This window comes from Diabrotica virgifera, chromosome 2 (genome assembly GCF_917563875.1).
Source record: "Diabrotica virgifera virgifera chromosome 2, PGI_DIABVI_V3a".
Lineage (NCBI taxonomy): Eukaryota > Metazoa > Arthropoda > Insecta > Coleoptera > Chrysomelidae > Diabrotica > Diabrotica virgifera.
In genome coordinates, this window is record NC_065444.1 from 69181082 (window position 1) to 69198059 (window position 16978).

Sequence of the window (16978 nt, forward strand, 5' to 3'; positions counted from 1 at the left end):
TGACGTCATATAAACTACTCACTAACTCTAGCCAATGAAATGCTCGCTGTAATAGGGCTTTTCATCGATTGTCATTTGTTTCGAGCTTCTGTCATGTGTCACATAATATTAATATATCTACGCCATACGTCTTTGGTTTCTATCATTGTTATTACCAATAACGTATGACGTAGATATATTAATATTATGTGACACATGACAGAAGCTCGAAACAAATGACTGTGAATGAAAAACCCTATAGAGATGGCATGTCAAAAAAATCTGATTATTCCCTATATATTTTTTCAAATTTAAAATATGACAAGGGGAAAGTCCCAGTAGCTGGCTGTATACCATAATTAAAAATCATACAGAGCAAGTAAAAACTTTGTTTGTATAATGGTATAAAAAGTTTATTAAAAACTATTAAAAAGTCATCCAAAAGGATTCGCAAAACGTTTTCAATCTAGATCAGATCATCTTCAGTGCCTAGAACGAAGTATTTCCACGTTAGAATGAATACAAAAGGTTAAAACTATGACTAGTTAAAGAAAAAATGTGGAATATACTTACGTTCTGCTTAGTACATGAAACTAGCAACCTTGTAGAATAGGTGACATCGAGAAATATGATTTACATTTTTAAAAGATGATGTTAGTGGCGACTCGTAAGTCGATGTTAAGTGATAAAATTTAAGAGTGCTCAAAGGGCAACATGATTCACTGCTCGATGGTAACGTGTAGTACTTGCTAGTTAGATGGACACAGACTAACAAGAATATATGAGATGACAATCTATTTATCAGACTGAAGTGACATGACAAGACAGATAGTCAATTTTTGGTTATGAATTTAAATTCAAATTATCAGTTAAGCTGAATGGATGTTAATAACTGTATTAAAGTGGAATTTAAATTATAATAAAATTAGATTCTATTGTAAAAGTTTAAAGGTAACTCTCTGTTACACAAAGAACTGTTATTGTTATGTTAATAAAAATGTTATTCATAGTAAAATCAATGACATCATTGATGACAGTTTAAAAAAGAAGAAGAAAATTTAATTCAGTTTTGAAATAAAAAGAGAACTGAAAAAACTTGAATGTAAACAACTAATGGAAGGAAAATACAAGAAACCTAGTAATATTGTAAAAAATTGAAAAGAGTAATGTTGGTTGCCTATGATTATGGCTGTAATGGGTAACAGCGAAAGAGAAAATTGATAAATTCAGCTAATTATTATTTGAATTAGTTAATGAACAATTTGAAATCTACAGATGGTACTGGAGTGAACAGACTGAAATGGGCGAAAGAAAAATTTTTTTATATTACTGTAGAAGTTTTTTAAATAGAGAGGTTTAGCAAAAAGCAGGTTAAATACAAAATAAAAACAAGTAGTAGTGATTGCCTGATATGGTAATGTTGAAAAAATATAATTTGATTAAATTACTGAAAGGATAATAGATATGTATTTACTAAAATGATAAGGGATGTAAAATGCCAGATTAAATTAAACTATAATTTGAAAGAATGTAGAAAAAAGGGAATGAGTTATTATCAGAAATGCAAATTGAAATGTGTGACAAACAATTGTAAATGAGCTGTAATTAGTCATAGAACGGAATAGATGAAAAAATTAATGAGTTATAACATAACAGGTAAACTATTTATTGTGTGAATGAATATTAAGGTGATAGCTAACTAATCAATGTTGACGGTTGAAGGTTATTGTCTGAAATGGCAAACTGATAATTTTGAATTTTGTAGCTGAAAAATCAGAGACATGAGGAATGGCAAAATAACTATGAGATTGGGAAGGTGTATGAAAGAGGATTGGAAATTTTTACTTGTTCTGTATGATTTATTGATTGACTTATCCTTTACACCATAAATAAAATTAAAGCTACACGCCACGAAGCACAATATAAAAAGAAAATAAAAAGTTTCTTACTGTTGCACTGTCGCCATCACTTTACTACTAGTGTCTTTGAGATTTTTCAAAAAGCTTCCAGCCCCTCCTTTAATAGACGAGAACAATCCGGATTGCTTAGCTTCCATGGGTCTTTGTTGTTGTTGCTGCTGTTGTTGTTGAGGTGGAGAGTGTCTTTGTGGAGGTGGAGTTGGTCTGGGAGGAGCCTGAAAGAATTTTTGTTTAAAATAGTATTAGACTGCTGAGTGATAGAAGTAATTACAAATACCTAGTTACAGTACGGGGCCTCTAGGAAAAATTTGATTCTCTTTTTTGTCATCTAACCCGGACGATTTGATAAATAATCAAATTTTACAACACGTTGCTAATTTTCACAAAACAATTATTTTTTGGAAGCTCTATGTTATAGTCAAAGCCCGAATTTCAGGCACTCCTAGGTTTGACTAGGCAATCCTCAGGTCTGACTGACGGTCTTAGTCAAAGCCCGAAATAAATTGCAGTTTCGGCCTTTGACTAGTCAAACCTAGGAGAGACTAAGTTGGTCAGGCAAAGGTCGAAATTTAATTTTATCAAATCGGGGTTTGACTAGTCAATCCCCGATTAGTACTAATTTTAAGCTTATTTAATATTCTTTGTTATAATTTAATTTAGGTGAACTGACCATCAACAATTATACTTTATTTATTCTCAACTGTAGGACCTGGTAGGACAATATAAAACTTTACTTAAACTTGACTGACAATCTATTTTATATTTTTCTTGATATTACTTCAGAACTGTCTATACTATCAATACATAAATTAACAACCATAGAACAACATCCACTTTTAATGTTGAATATTTTAATATTTTTAGTCCCGGTTTTTCAGTGAGCGGTTAAAATTTTGGTTAGCTAACTAGTGGAGTCACTGAAGGTTTTCACCTCCAATTTCGTTGAACCTTTATCGATTTTCATGAAAATTGGTGGGTAGTTAGAAGATACTTCAAGGAATAAGGGTGACATGATGCCAACTTGCGCTTTTACCCTGGAGGTGGATGCCACCCCTTCTCGGGGGTGAAATTTTTTTTATTAAAAATAATACCAGAAATCGATAGAGGGGCAACTTCTAAGCAAAATTTGTTATATAAAGTTATTCACATAAATCCATACTTTTTGAGTTATTAAGTATCAAAGATTCTATTTTTTTTTCATAAAAAAAATGCATGTTTTAAAGCTGTATTTTACGTATTACTCAAAAACTAGAAGCTTTTGTAAAAAAGCTATTATTACCAAAATTAAAGATAATAAAAAATTTAATACACTCCCCACTTAAAGAATTAAACTAATGTTATTTAAAAGTGAGTTACGGGTAATTGAATGTATATTTTTTTAACGAGTACTCACATCTAAGTATTCAAGCTTACATAACGGGAAAACGATACATTTCATAGAATATACTTGTTAAGCACTTGTCAAAGTACTTCGGAATACCTATCAAATGAGCTCAAGTAGAAGTTAATAGCATCAAAATTAAGCAAGTTATGATGACAATAAGAGAACCCTTTCGATTTTTTTAGGAAAAAGTGAAATATTAAAACATACGCCATTTCCACAAAAATTAAAATTGGTAGTAATCCTCACAAGAATTTCTTTAGGTTAACATAGTTAATGATTTCAACAATTTTGACCGGTTTAGAATGCAGCTTTTTGAAAAAAAGATATAATTTAAAAAAATCAGAATTTTTAAAATTATCAGTATTGCACAAGAGCTCTAACATTCTATATTAATTTTAGAGATCGAGTGCAATTTGTTGCGATTATTTCATGAATAAAACTGTTCAAAACCAAAATTTTATTGTAATTTATTTATGTAAGTACAAATTAGTACAATTAAACACACAGTTGTTATAAATATTTGACGGTTGAGAGTCATCACTTTTATAATTTTTAAAACATTAATTGTCATTAATGTCACTGAATGTATTTTTTCGTAGCAACGGGCATCTGACGTAATATACTTGACGACGGGAAATTATCAAAAAATATCAATTTAATTTAGATTTCTGTAGCTTTCTATTGGTCAGAATCTCCTATGAATGAAATAATCGTACTTTTCATTTTCTTTCGATAATAACTCCAAAAATACTCAATACACGTAAAAAATGATATATAACTAAATTTTAGTTTTTTTTTGTTCCAAATATTTTACCGATTTTGATATTTTCGTAGAGTAAAAAATAACCGAGATAGAAACGTTTAAAATTTTAATTTTGCTGTGAGAACCATGTAACCGGGGCCATTTAGCCTTTTATTTTTAAAAAACTAAGAGGTTTAAAAGACTAATTTCGACGTTTTTAATAGCTCTTGGAATAAACTTTTAACTAGTTTTTAGGTGAACCTGATATCTTAAAAATTAACGGAGTTATTTACAAAAAAACAATAACATTTTTTGGAAAATTTTTTAAAAGATACATTTTGAAACATTTTTGGTGCATAAATTTTAAAGCTATAAACTTGTTCGAGGGCTTATTTGATAGATATTTCTATGTACTTTGACAAATGTTTAATAAGTTTATGTTATAAAATGCATCATTTTCCCGGTATTTAAGCTTGAATACTTAGATTTGGGTACTCGACGAAAGAAATATACATTCACTTACCTATAACTCACTTTTAGTTAACATTGATAGATTTTTCTAGTAAGGAGTTTATTAGATTTTTTATTATCCTCAATTTTGATAATAATAACTTTTTTGTAAAAACTTATAGTTTTTGAGTTATTTATGAAGAATCGGTTAAAACATGCATTTTTCTCACGAAAAAATGCAAAAAATCTTTAATAACTCAAAAAGTTTTGATTAATTTTAATAACTTTATATAACAAATTTTGCTTATAATTTGTCCCTTTATCGAATTGTGGGGATATTTTTAATAAAATAATTTTCATCCCCGAGGAGGGGTGGCATCCACCCCCAGGGTAAAAGCGCAAGTTGGCACCATGTCACCTCTGTTCCTTGAGATATCCTCTAACCACTCACCAATTTTCATGCAAAACGATGGAGGTTCAACGAAATCTGAGGTAATAGCTCATATCCACCTTCAGTGACTGCACTAAACCTAGTTTAAATTTTAACCAGTATTTTAACCCTCATAGCGTTTTTCAGTGCTTTAAATCAAGTTAAGAAAATCTCTGTTAGCTAACCACTTTTTTTCTTCTGTTGATATATTCATAACCATTTTCATAACCAAATTAAAAAAATGATTAATGCAATGCAATATCAAGTTCGGAATCATTGTTTAGTTCATAACGTCTACCTCGGTTTCATAACAGAAGAGAATTAGAATTACTGGGACGATTTAGACTTTTCTTCCGATTTTGTTTGTCAAAAACCACGGTCTTATCACTATTTGAACAGATTGACCAGGAAATAAGAAGTCAGACTCTTTGGTAAATAATTAAGTATTTTGCTGTGTAGACAAATATAAAATAATCTTTTTAAAATATTACTAGGAATCATGCATTAAATCCTGTTACAGTAAGTGTAAACATAGGTACATGTTACAGTTATATTTAAATATATTTCCTTATAATTCCTTCCTATATAATAACGATAATAATTTATAATTTCAATAATAATAATTTCCTTATAATAATAAGGAGGTATTAGAATACTTCCCGCGATGAAAGAAAATAACATAACCCAACTAATCCCTTCTGTCAGGCAGGTACTCAAAAAAATAAACATGATTCATTCACTGCACCAATGCGCAAGCGTAACCGCAAAATTCGGAGTTAAACCATCTAACGAGGATCGGTTAAAATCGTGGTTAACTTAAACGAGTTTAAGCTCTAACCTAGTACTGAAAAACTGATTAACAATGAATATTTCGGTGACCAAAAAATAAATAGGTTAACCCAGCACTGAAAAACCGGCCCTTAACCAAAAAAAGTTATTACGCATATCGATTATAAAATTGCTGATTACTTTTCGAAAATGACTATCACTCACACAAAAACAATGAAAAATATTATTTTACTTGACTGTAACGGGTTAGTTTTAATTTAACATTTTTAGGGACCTACATTTTTAGGACCTTGGCAATGTCCGATTGAAAATTCTTTTGAAGAAAATCGGCATCGCTGCGCTAAAAACTCCCATAAGGATTGTATTGGCGTATGTTCGTGTACTGTAAAGTCAAGGTGGGACAGTCATTAGGTATAATACAGAATAATATAAAGTATTAAAGTAACAAGTAATTGAAGTTCGTAAATCCTAGGTTTTCACTCAAATTGATCGAAAGTAGAATCGGAAGTCGATATTTGAACTCTTCGTGCAACTTTGCGTCGATTGATATACCATTTCACTAATTTTGGGTCATTTTTACTAAACTTTCGGTCATAATTGTTCGGTTTCAAAAGGCGGGTTGACACGATCCAAGTGTACTTGGTCTAAGTTTACTTGGACGCTGCGCGCGCTTACTTGGAAGCTACGTCGATTGTGTAAATTACTTAAACGTCAAATAAAATAACCATTGCAAAGATGGCAAACGTGATTATGGAGGGTATTCAAGTGGTTGCTGACTGCTGATATGTTATAGTAGGGGAGCGAAGTATGCTAAATGTGCAGTCACTCGAGCGCTTTGGGGACCTATTGGGTTGTGAAGAGTAGGTCCTAAAACCAAAAAAAGTTAAGTAAAGATTTCCATTTTAGTGGGCGCTTGCCATTTTTTAATTTAATTTTTCATTTCCAACAATGGTTTTTTCCGATTATAACGCCATCTATCTATAATTCGAAAAAATGTGTCGAATAAAAGTTACTTATTTTTGCATAAGGAATCCAAATCTGCACTAAAAATGGCAGCTCCTATTTAAGATTTTAAAGTAACCCCCCACCCCACCTCCGTGGGGGGGTCGTGTTTGGTGCCATTCGATAGATTTTTCAAAAATATTGAATAAGTGTATTTTACAGTTTTTCGATCTGATGTTCATTTCGCGAAATATCGCGGGATTCGTATTTAAAATATTAAATTTACCCCCCCTCTCCGTGGGAAGTCTTGTTTGGTATCATTCGATAGATTTTTAAAAAATATTGAGCACATATTTTTTAGTTTTTCGATCTGTCATTCATTTCGCGAAATATTCGCTTTTTTCTTGTGAAACTTTGGGACTCACCCATTTCCTTACGCCCGGCTCAAATCATCAGATTTTTGAAATATACACTCTTTTGCATGTACTTAACTTACCTTATCTTAACCTGACAATTTCGAGTTTTTTTAAGGATAGATTTTGTTTTTCGGGCCCCCCTTAACGAACTCCCCTGTGTTAAGAGCCAATATATGGTAGAGGTACATCTACAGGGTACCAGGTTTCTCCCCATATGCTAATCTGACGCGCTCGAGTAACTGCAAAAATCCCCGCTTGGGCTCCCCTACCATTAATACATGAGCTTGAAATCCAGAAAAAAGAAATAAAAAATAAAAAATGGAAAATTTTTACTCTTTATTGGATACATGACGCGTTTGGAGCTTCGTCTAATTTTCTAAGTAAAGTAGTAAATGAAGATTAAAATACATTTAAAACCATTTAAGAATAACTACCAAACAGTTTGAACAACTATTGCAAATGGTCAATCCAAAAATTTAAAAAGTTAATACAAATATGAGAGAAAAATTTTTTGCATGAACATGTGCATAAAGCATTGTATTATCATGTAGTGTAACTCATGTAATGTAACGTCAAGTAACGGATATTTGTACATACATAACAATACCCGAAGTATAAATATCGATTCCTCGTTGTTAGAAATGCTCCTTACTTTTGGTGTACAGAGTAAAAGAAGTCAGAATAAAACAATAAACTATTTTATATAGCGAAATAACCAGATGCCCGAACAGATGAAAAAATGGAAAAGGCTAACTGCCAAAAGGTAAGTATGGGTTTACGGTTTCTTTGATATTGCACTATTTATGGATTTATTACTATACTACAACCATTGATTATAAACCACCCACTAGATAGCTCACCTCTTGGTAACCGAAAGACGTATCAACAACTAGATGGCGCTACTCGAAAACCGTATCGAGGTTTCTCATTCTCTCTCTGACTTGCGAGGAGGTAGGAGTAGTGTCAGGGCCGAACTTACCCTATAGGTGTATTATTTGTGACAAGTGTTGTGACAAGTTATAGCCGAATTAAAAAAAAAGGACTCACATTTTAGATAAAATGGCCTCTGTAACGCATAAGTGTGTTTACGCGGGATGTTTTGAAAGAAACGATGGAACAAATAATAATATATCTTTCTTTAAATTTCCCCTGAAAGACGTAGAGCGCACAAAAATTTGGCAAAAAAACTGCGGAAATATTAATATTATATTGATGGATATCAGTGACCTGAAACAGAGGGTAATTTGCCAGCTTCATTTTGCAGTGGAACATATTTACCCAAGTGGCCAAAGAAAGTTATTAAGGAAAAATGCTGTTCCTCTAAAATTTGCACAGTTAGCAACTGATTTAGGTGAGTACTCAACTTTGGAAGTATTTTTATGTTTGCCTAATGCGCTTTGTCAATGAGAATAATATTATTAAAATATATTTTATATAAAATCAGTTGATATTGAGTGATTTATATATTTTTTATACAATTAAATCAAAAGAGATTTTTTTAAATATGAATACGTTGTTAGTATCACTCCAGAAATAACGGAGATGCTTGTTTTGATTTAATTAAAATTACACATACATTTCAATGATTACCTATTTTAGGTGATACCCCACCAGTATTATGCTCTACATACGTTTATTGCGGTACGAAACGTAAAAGATCTACAAGTGGCGATTGTATGGTTAGGTCAACTCCATCGCCTAAGAGATCAAGTAGTAGTCTCAGTGATATTTCCAGTTTTGGTATTAATTTGCCCACAAAACTTGAAACTGAATTGACGGAGAAGGTAAAAAAATTGGAGTATCAAGTAAATGCTTTAAAGAAGAAGTGCCGTCAGAAGAACAGTCAGCGTTGTAGAAGAACAACAAATAAAAGCAAATACGTGCACACTTTTGTTAATATGCAGTTTTCACACAAAACTCATTCACAAAGGAGTCACAATGAAAAGGATTTAGCTCTGGCCATTTATTATAAGTCTCCTAGTTGTTAAAAATTTTTAATTAGATCTCTTAACTATATATTACCTTCAGTAAAAACAATTCAAACTTGGTTGCGTGTCATAAAATTAAGAACTGGTTTAAACACTTCCTTAATTGACAAGTTGAAGAAAAAAGCAGAGACAATGGATGAGTGGGAAAAAATCTGTGTGTTAATGTTTGATGAAATTTCTTTGAAAAAACAATTGGAATACAATAAATTAGATGAAATTATAGAAGGGTTTCAAGATTTAGGTGCTTTAGGAAGAACAAACAAACTTGCCAACACAGGTCTGGTTTTCATGATGCGCGGCTTGCTACATAAGGCTACGCGGCTTGCTACAGGTGGTCCAATACATAGCGACAACTTAAAAAACATTGTAGTTGAAGTTGTTTCAAAATTACAAAATATTGGGTATATACCAAAAGTGTTGTGTGATCAAGCATCTAATAATAGAGCTTTATTTAAACTGTTAGGCGCATGTAAGGATCAGCATGCAATAGAAATAGGAAATCAGAGGATTTTCACTGTGTTCGATACACCCCACTTATTAAAAAGTCTAAGAAATAATTTTCTTAACAAAAAGTTGACGTTTTTTGCCGATTCTAAACAAATATCGTGGCAAGATATTGAATACACATACAACATCGATAGAACCAGTGTGAGAGCACGATGCATGGTGAAAATAACAAACGTTCATATAAACCCTAATAATTTTCAAAAAATGCATGTAAAATTAGTAGCACCAATTTTTTCCAACTCAATTGCCTCAGCAATATCAACAGCAATATCTGTAGGGCAGTTACACACCAAAACGGCTTCTCTTACTGCCGAATTTTTGAAAATTATAAATAATATTTTTGATGGTCTTAACAGCAAATATTGTAGTGATAGTAATCCAAACAGAAAGCCAATGTCAACTTTAAGCAAGTCAACTGAAAACTTAAAAGCAGGTTTAGAATATTTTAAAAAAATTAAAGTGTTTGAAAATCAGAAAGAGAGAAATAATATTTACTGTCTACACGGCTTTCAGTGGACCATTTTGTCAGTTTTATGTTTGTGGGAGGAACTTCAAAAATATAATGTGTCATATTATATCTTTTAACATCTTTTCTGAACCAAAATCCTCTAGAAAATTTTTTCTCTATTGTGCGCAATAGAATTAGTCTAGTGCGTTCATAAAAATAACATGTGTTTTTATTCAATAACAGGCGGTAGCTGGTGTGTCTTTAGTTTCATGCGTGGAAGAGAATGATGCTAGATCAAAAGTATGTGTTTTATCTCGTCAGGTATTAATGACGCACGGCTAAATAATCGTGGACTCAACTGTATGTTAAACTACACTATTAGCTTTAGTTTATATATACAGTAGATATTAACAAGTATTTTATAATATCAGGAAAACAATATCAGTATATCTTAAAACCTTGGAATCATATGGAAAACTTTTTTATTCAGTTTAGGGAAAAATGTATTATTGATAAAAACTTGCATGTCCTAAAATTCAAAATGAAAGAATCAGATGTCAAATATTACGAGTCGTATACCAAGTTTGTTAAAAAATATTAATTCTTAAGAGTAATATACCTTCATTTTTAAAGCACTTTCATATAAATATGAACGTGGTTTTTAATTGTTCTCGACTTTTAATAATAAAATGTTTCGATATTGTCAATAATGAAAGTACTTCTTGAGAACAAGAAATAATAAATATCTTTTTTTCCTAAAATTTTAATTTTACAATCTTAGTTTGAAAAGAATTAACATTCAAATATACTTATTTACTTTGTTTTGAAATATGATCTAATTAGTGATGTTTTAAACTTTCTAATCCTGTCCGTTTATCAGCTTTTACCTATTGTTCCTAGGCAGATGGCCCTCAACTATTTATATGTTGAAAATTCCGTCATTTTATCAAGATATATGTATACCAAATTTCATGCCAATCCAATGGATTCCTTAAAATTCGGAGGTTTTGCAATATTTTACCTGGAGTGAATGGGTTAGATCTGGAAAGAAATTCTGTATATCAACTTCAAATAGTTTATTTCGCATTTGTTCTGAAAATATCATTCTTTTACAAATTGCAAAAAATAATTTACATGTGAATTATCACTGTTAATTTTATTATGTATTTTCTATTTTGTTGTTTTTTTGTAGTGTATTAATAATTAAATAATTTTTAAGAAACCTCTTCACTATTTTTAATAATCAATTTTTAGCGTTTTATCTGAAGTAAAATCGGAATTCCAAAATAGAGATTACAATCGCGTTAAATTATTTGTGAAAATGCTGAATACTACCCTTATATCGTTGTCTATTACGCCAGCCAAGCAACTCAAATTTATTTTTCAATCTTGGCAAAAATTTCAATAAATGTCGCCACCGTCCAGCCAGTTAGTACTTAGACTTGAGGGGCAAAGAGGTGTAAGTGGGCGGAGTTTAACACTGAATTCGGTTTTACCTTAAGGTGAGGTATCTATGTAGTTATTAATCAATGCTACAACGACTGTATGTAATAAAAAGAGAAATTTGTTTGCTTTGAGTGGATTACTCTAACTTTTAAGTACCAAAAATAGCGAGTATAAAGTACCGGTTATTGATATAGAAATACAGTAAAGCGTCGATTATCCGAACGTCGATCAACCGAACGACCGGTTATCCGAACTCTCGACTCCCGTGCCCCGCACTCGAGTACTGAGCAAGCGTTAGTAATTAACGCTTAAAATATCTTCAATTTTCTTCAATTGTGTATCCAAAAATATGTTGTTGCAAAGACTGAACTTTTTTGTTTAATTGCAATTTGTCAATACCAAGGTATAAACAAATATACAGTTATATGAATATGGTTTTTATTCACTTGTGGATAAATATGTATGACAATCTCAATATAGTTCGATTATCCGAACAAATCGGTTTTCCGAACACCCATGTCCCCCAATTAGTTCGGATAATCGACGCTCTACTGTAATCAAAATATGTAAAAATAAGTAATATTTTTGTTAACAGAAAAATGATAAAATGGAAAAAGAAAAATGATATTTCATGAAAAATGAAAAAAAATATTTCGACAATTTGAATCTATTGAGATGTTACTTGAACAAATAGAAAACATTAAAAAGATTATACTCGGGCAAAAAAACAATAAAGGTTGAGTTTACGCACCTTTGCCGTAAATGGGATTTAACACACTGATAACATGAAAAAATATTATTACACGTAATTACTTAGCAGATTAAAGAATCTATTTCTGATCTTCATTAAAGCATATAAAAATCGATCTGCGATATCAAACCACGCTATATTGGGCACAGAAATGTCTTCAGTTGACGCATCTGTTATAGTTGATGCTTTTATTTTTTTTAGATTCCTGTTGATACGTAGTTCTCATGGCATTAATTTTTTTTTAATATGTACGTCGTTTTCTGTGAAACCAGAAATATTCTTGTGCATTTTTATTCGAATTATTGCCGCATTTCTAACCTCCTTATTTTTATATTCCATAATGCTTCCTCAGCTTCTTACAGCTCCATAAATCTAACGATCTCCCTTTCAGACCATTTTCTATTTGTACTTATATCCCGTTTTATATTTTCCGACTGCCACGCCATGACTCTACTTTACGCTATGACACTACTTGGAAGACAGTTGGCCACCGTCCTAGTCAACTTGGATAGAACCTGTTGATAGAAATATACTTGGACGAGTAGGTGACACGATAAAAGTAGCTTTTAAGTGTTGCGCGCGCAATGTCCAAATAGACTTGGATAAAAACACTTGGATCGTATCAACCCGCCTTTAAAGGGAAATGACTTAAAAACCGTAACTGAAGATTCAAGCTCGATTGATATATCACATGTACTATTTCTGCGACTATACATTTGTTCTCATCTTGCTAAGGCACGTCGAATAATATATCGCTTATACTATTTCGGTGACTTTAAAATGGTACTTCAGGTTGCAATACTAAAACCAATGTCAAATTTCTAATCTTTAGTACCATCGCTGGGTTATAACCTTTCATTCGACATCTCATTTGTCATTATATCTGTACTAATACCGGAGGAATGATATTCTCGGACGGACGGACAGACAGTCATTAAACCGGAAGTATATATTTTTTCTCGTCTTACTAAGGCTCTTCGAATAATATAACGCTTGTACTATTCCGGTGACTTTAAGACGGAAATATTTCAATACTCTCATCTTTAGTACCGTCCTTGGATTATAAGCTTTCATTCGACACCTCACTTGTTATTCTACCTGATATAATGATGGAGGAGTTATATTCGCGGACGGACGGACAGACAGTCATGAAACCGCAAGTATATATTTGTTCTCGTCTAACTAAGGCGCTTCGGATAATATATCGCTTGTACTATTCCGGTGAGTTTAAAACAGTACTTTCTCATTTATAAAACCGGAAGTCCTAGGTCAAAATTCTCACCTTTAGTACCGCCCTATGGATTTAAGCTTTCAGTTGACACCTCATTTGCCATTCTACCTAGTATAATGACGGAGGAGTTGTGTTTACGGACGGAAGAACAGATAGACGGACGTGAATATTTCAACGTTTTCACATTTTTTCAAAATTGGGTAAAAACAATACAATAAATGTAACCATGTTCTTGTAAGTATAACCAAACTTTAATATTTTGCTTAATTAATATGGTTATACTTATTTTAGGTAACACTGATGATGCTCTTGTTACAGAGCGAAAACGTTTTGTTTCTATGTTTGTAGCCCTATAGGGGCTTTTTAAACTAATATACCTTTTACCAAGCCAAAATTTTTTATTAAATTTTACTTGTAATTAATGGTATACAGCCAGCTACAGGAAATTTTAAAAGTACAATAATTAATGAATTAGTGATGGTTGGAGATAAAAAATATAACCTAACCAAAGCTAAAAATAGTTGCTTTATACACTCACCGGTACAATAATTAACCGCCAACCTTGTTTCTTTCTTTTTTTCAATTTGCAGAAATTGTCAATCTTGGACCACATTTTATGAAAGATACGGTGAAAACTATGCTAGTAAGATATGTCTTTGTAAAGTGATATTTATATTTCAAACATTTATAATAATATGGAATTATTTATATTTGAAACATTTATAATATGGGATTAATACATAAAGGATTTTTGCCACTGGACGGATGTCCAGTGTTGATTTTGCGATAACCTTATTGATTATTATTTTTTATTTGTAGAAAAAGATTTCAATAAATACAGGATGTTTAAAAAATAGATTATCTCAAAATGTTGCAATCAAGTTTTATCAGTGTATTTCGTAAGAATTTTCCAATGCACAGGATGGTTGTAAATGAGAGTAAAATTGACCTTGTTTTATTAGTATGTGCTGAAAATGTCTGTAGATAAAGTAAATTTACCGGCACAATTAACCGCCCACCTTGTATTTCTTTGAATTTGCATAAATTGTCAATCCTAGACCACATTTTATTAAAAATGCAGTGAAAACTACCTTTGAGGAAAAAAAACAATAAGATTATCGAAAAAAAAGTCGTTTATCAATGTTTAAAAATTTTCGAAGAAAATTCAACAAACATAATTTTGAAAATTGTAATGATTGTGTATACATCGAACGCGCACCGCCGCCACGTCGAGAAAATCCAACAGTATGCGCGTTTGATCTACATCCCATCACGAAACAACTAAAAGAGAACGAGGTGGTCAGTTAAGGGTATAAAAGCAGGCCAGCGAGGAAGAACAGTCAGTCTTGCGGCGTTAAGCTCTAGACTCCCTGACTAAAGTAATGTACTGAATTAGTAAGTCAACTGGACTGCGACAGATTGAGTCGGAGCCTGCCGGGACGAAGCAACTCTGTATTGAAGAGGCGCTTCGCTTGTAATTAAACAAAATCGATGTAACCGCGTAGTGAGCGGTTGCTTCCATCTCCGGCCTAGAGTCCTAAGGGTATCGGTGTGTGTAGTCGCTGATTCTTTGATTCCATGCTTGCGAGGTTGCGTGTGTGGTTTCTATTTTATCAGTTTATTGTGTAAATATTGTTTTATTTTATCATTTTAATTTGAGTTTGTATATAAATATACAGAATATATTTATTTATTTTGAACCTGTGTTTACAAAATCATAGTCTAATTAAAAAAAAATATTAATAATGGATGTTTCCTCCTCTGGCCCTTAGGACTTCTTGGAGCCAGTTCGGCAATCCATTCATGATATCCTTGATATTCGATTGGGGAATGTTGTGTCACTCCTCTACCGCAGCCTTAGTGAGCTCTTCGAAGGATGTAGTGGCTGGTACCCCTGCTCTTACCCGTTTTTTGAGGTTGTTCCAAATGTGTTTAATTTTGTTAAGATCAGGATTACGTGCCGGCCAAAACTTGAATCGCGACCTCATTAAGATACTCACGGGTGAATCTTGCGGTACGGCAATGTGCATTGTCATGTATTAATCTAAAGTTTTTACCAATCAACGGTACGAAAGTCATGACATGGTCTTGGAGAACTTCCTCCACGTATCTTTGAGGATTCACACTACCTCTATCGAACATAACAAGACCAGTACGAGCTTCGTAAGAGATACATCCCCAAATCATTATTGACCCTCCTTGGTAAGCCACTGTTTCGGTTATAGTGCATGAAGCAAACCTTTCATTTTGCTCCTGTAAACTTAAATTTTGTCTGTCGAATATAGAATTCATTCTCTGAAGGCTCATATTGCAAGAACATCGCTACGAAATAGCGCATTGGTAGCATAATATACGTTCATATGCTAGGTAGCACAGTATATCTCTACTGATTTGATGTCATTAAAACTAAGGGCCGGTTGTTCGAACGCTAATCAACAATGATCACTATCAAATATTTAATTACTGTCACCAACTGTCAATGCCAACTTTGGGTTACTGAAAACATAATTGATTATAATTATGAGATTAGTTAATCAATTAACATAACAATTATTAACATAATTGATTAACTAATTTCATAATTGTAATCCATAATTACGTTTTCAGCAACCCAAACAAAGTTGACATTGACAGTTGGTGACAGTAATTAAATATTTGATAATGATCATTTTTGATTAGCGTTCGAACAACCGGCCCTGAGAGTGTTAGATAAGACGTAAACAAATAATTAATGTTAAATATTACCTGTTGTGGAGGTGGTCTTGGGGCATCAACAGTTGGAGGGGCAGGTCTAGAGGGTGGCACCTTCGTAGCGTTGTTAGAAGGTCCATCGTAAAAGGTTGACTGTGATTGAGGTTCTGAGCTTTTGTGCTGTGGAGTCGATAAGATAAGAGGTGCCTTAAGGTCGTACCCATTAGATTCAGCTATGGCAGCAAGTCTTTCAAGAATATCTGATACTGTAATTCTTTCTTGTGGGTTGGCTTGCAGACATCCTCCTAATAATGACAATGTTAGTAAAGAGTACTTTTCTAAATTGTTTCAATTTAATAAATTTATATATATATCGAAAAGTAAATACACAAAAGTTCTGCGCCTATAAGATTTAGAACATTTTTGTTCATATAAATGCTATTTCGTTTATATTAAGAATTTTGTTCATATTAAGAATTTCGTGGTTGAATCGTGTGAATAATGTTGAGGTCCTGCGTAGAAGAGGCAAGGAATGCGAGATAATTAACACCATCAAAGAGCGCAAACTAGAATATCTTGGCCATGTTATGAGGAATGAACAGAGGCTTGTTGCAACGCATTCGTCAGGGCAAGGTATTTGGAAAGAGGGAACCAGCGAGAAGAAGAATATCGTGGCTTCAAAACCTGAGAAAGTGGTTTAATACATCGGCAACCGGACTATTCATAGCAGCAAGCAAAGTTAGGATAACAATGCTGATCGCCAACATACGGAACAGATAGGCACCGTAAGAACAAGAAGAAGAAATGCTATTTGCATTGTTACAGACTTGCAAAAGTCATCGTGACAAAAAATTTTCAAATAATA

General features: G+C 32.5%; 1 protein-coding gene across 1 annotated transcript in view; it reads right to left on the bottom strand.

Moving 5' to 3' along the window:
• Window positions 1-16978, bottom strand: part of LOC126880070 (cyclin-G-associated kinase) — a 119181-nt gene that overhangs the window by 86341 nt on the left and 15862 nt on the right. Inside the window, exons 6-7 of the mRNA XM_050643729.1 lie at window positions 16168-16418; window positions 1929-2113 (exon numbers count right to left, since the gene is read on the bottom strand). Of these exons, the coding sequence (XP_050499686.1) occupies window positions 1929-2113; window positions 16168-16418 (436 nt within the window). The remainder of the gene's footprint in view (window positions 1-1928; window positions 2114-16167; window positions 16419-16978) is intronic.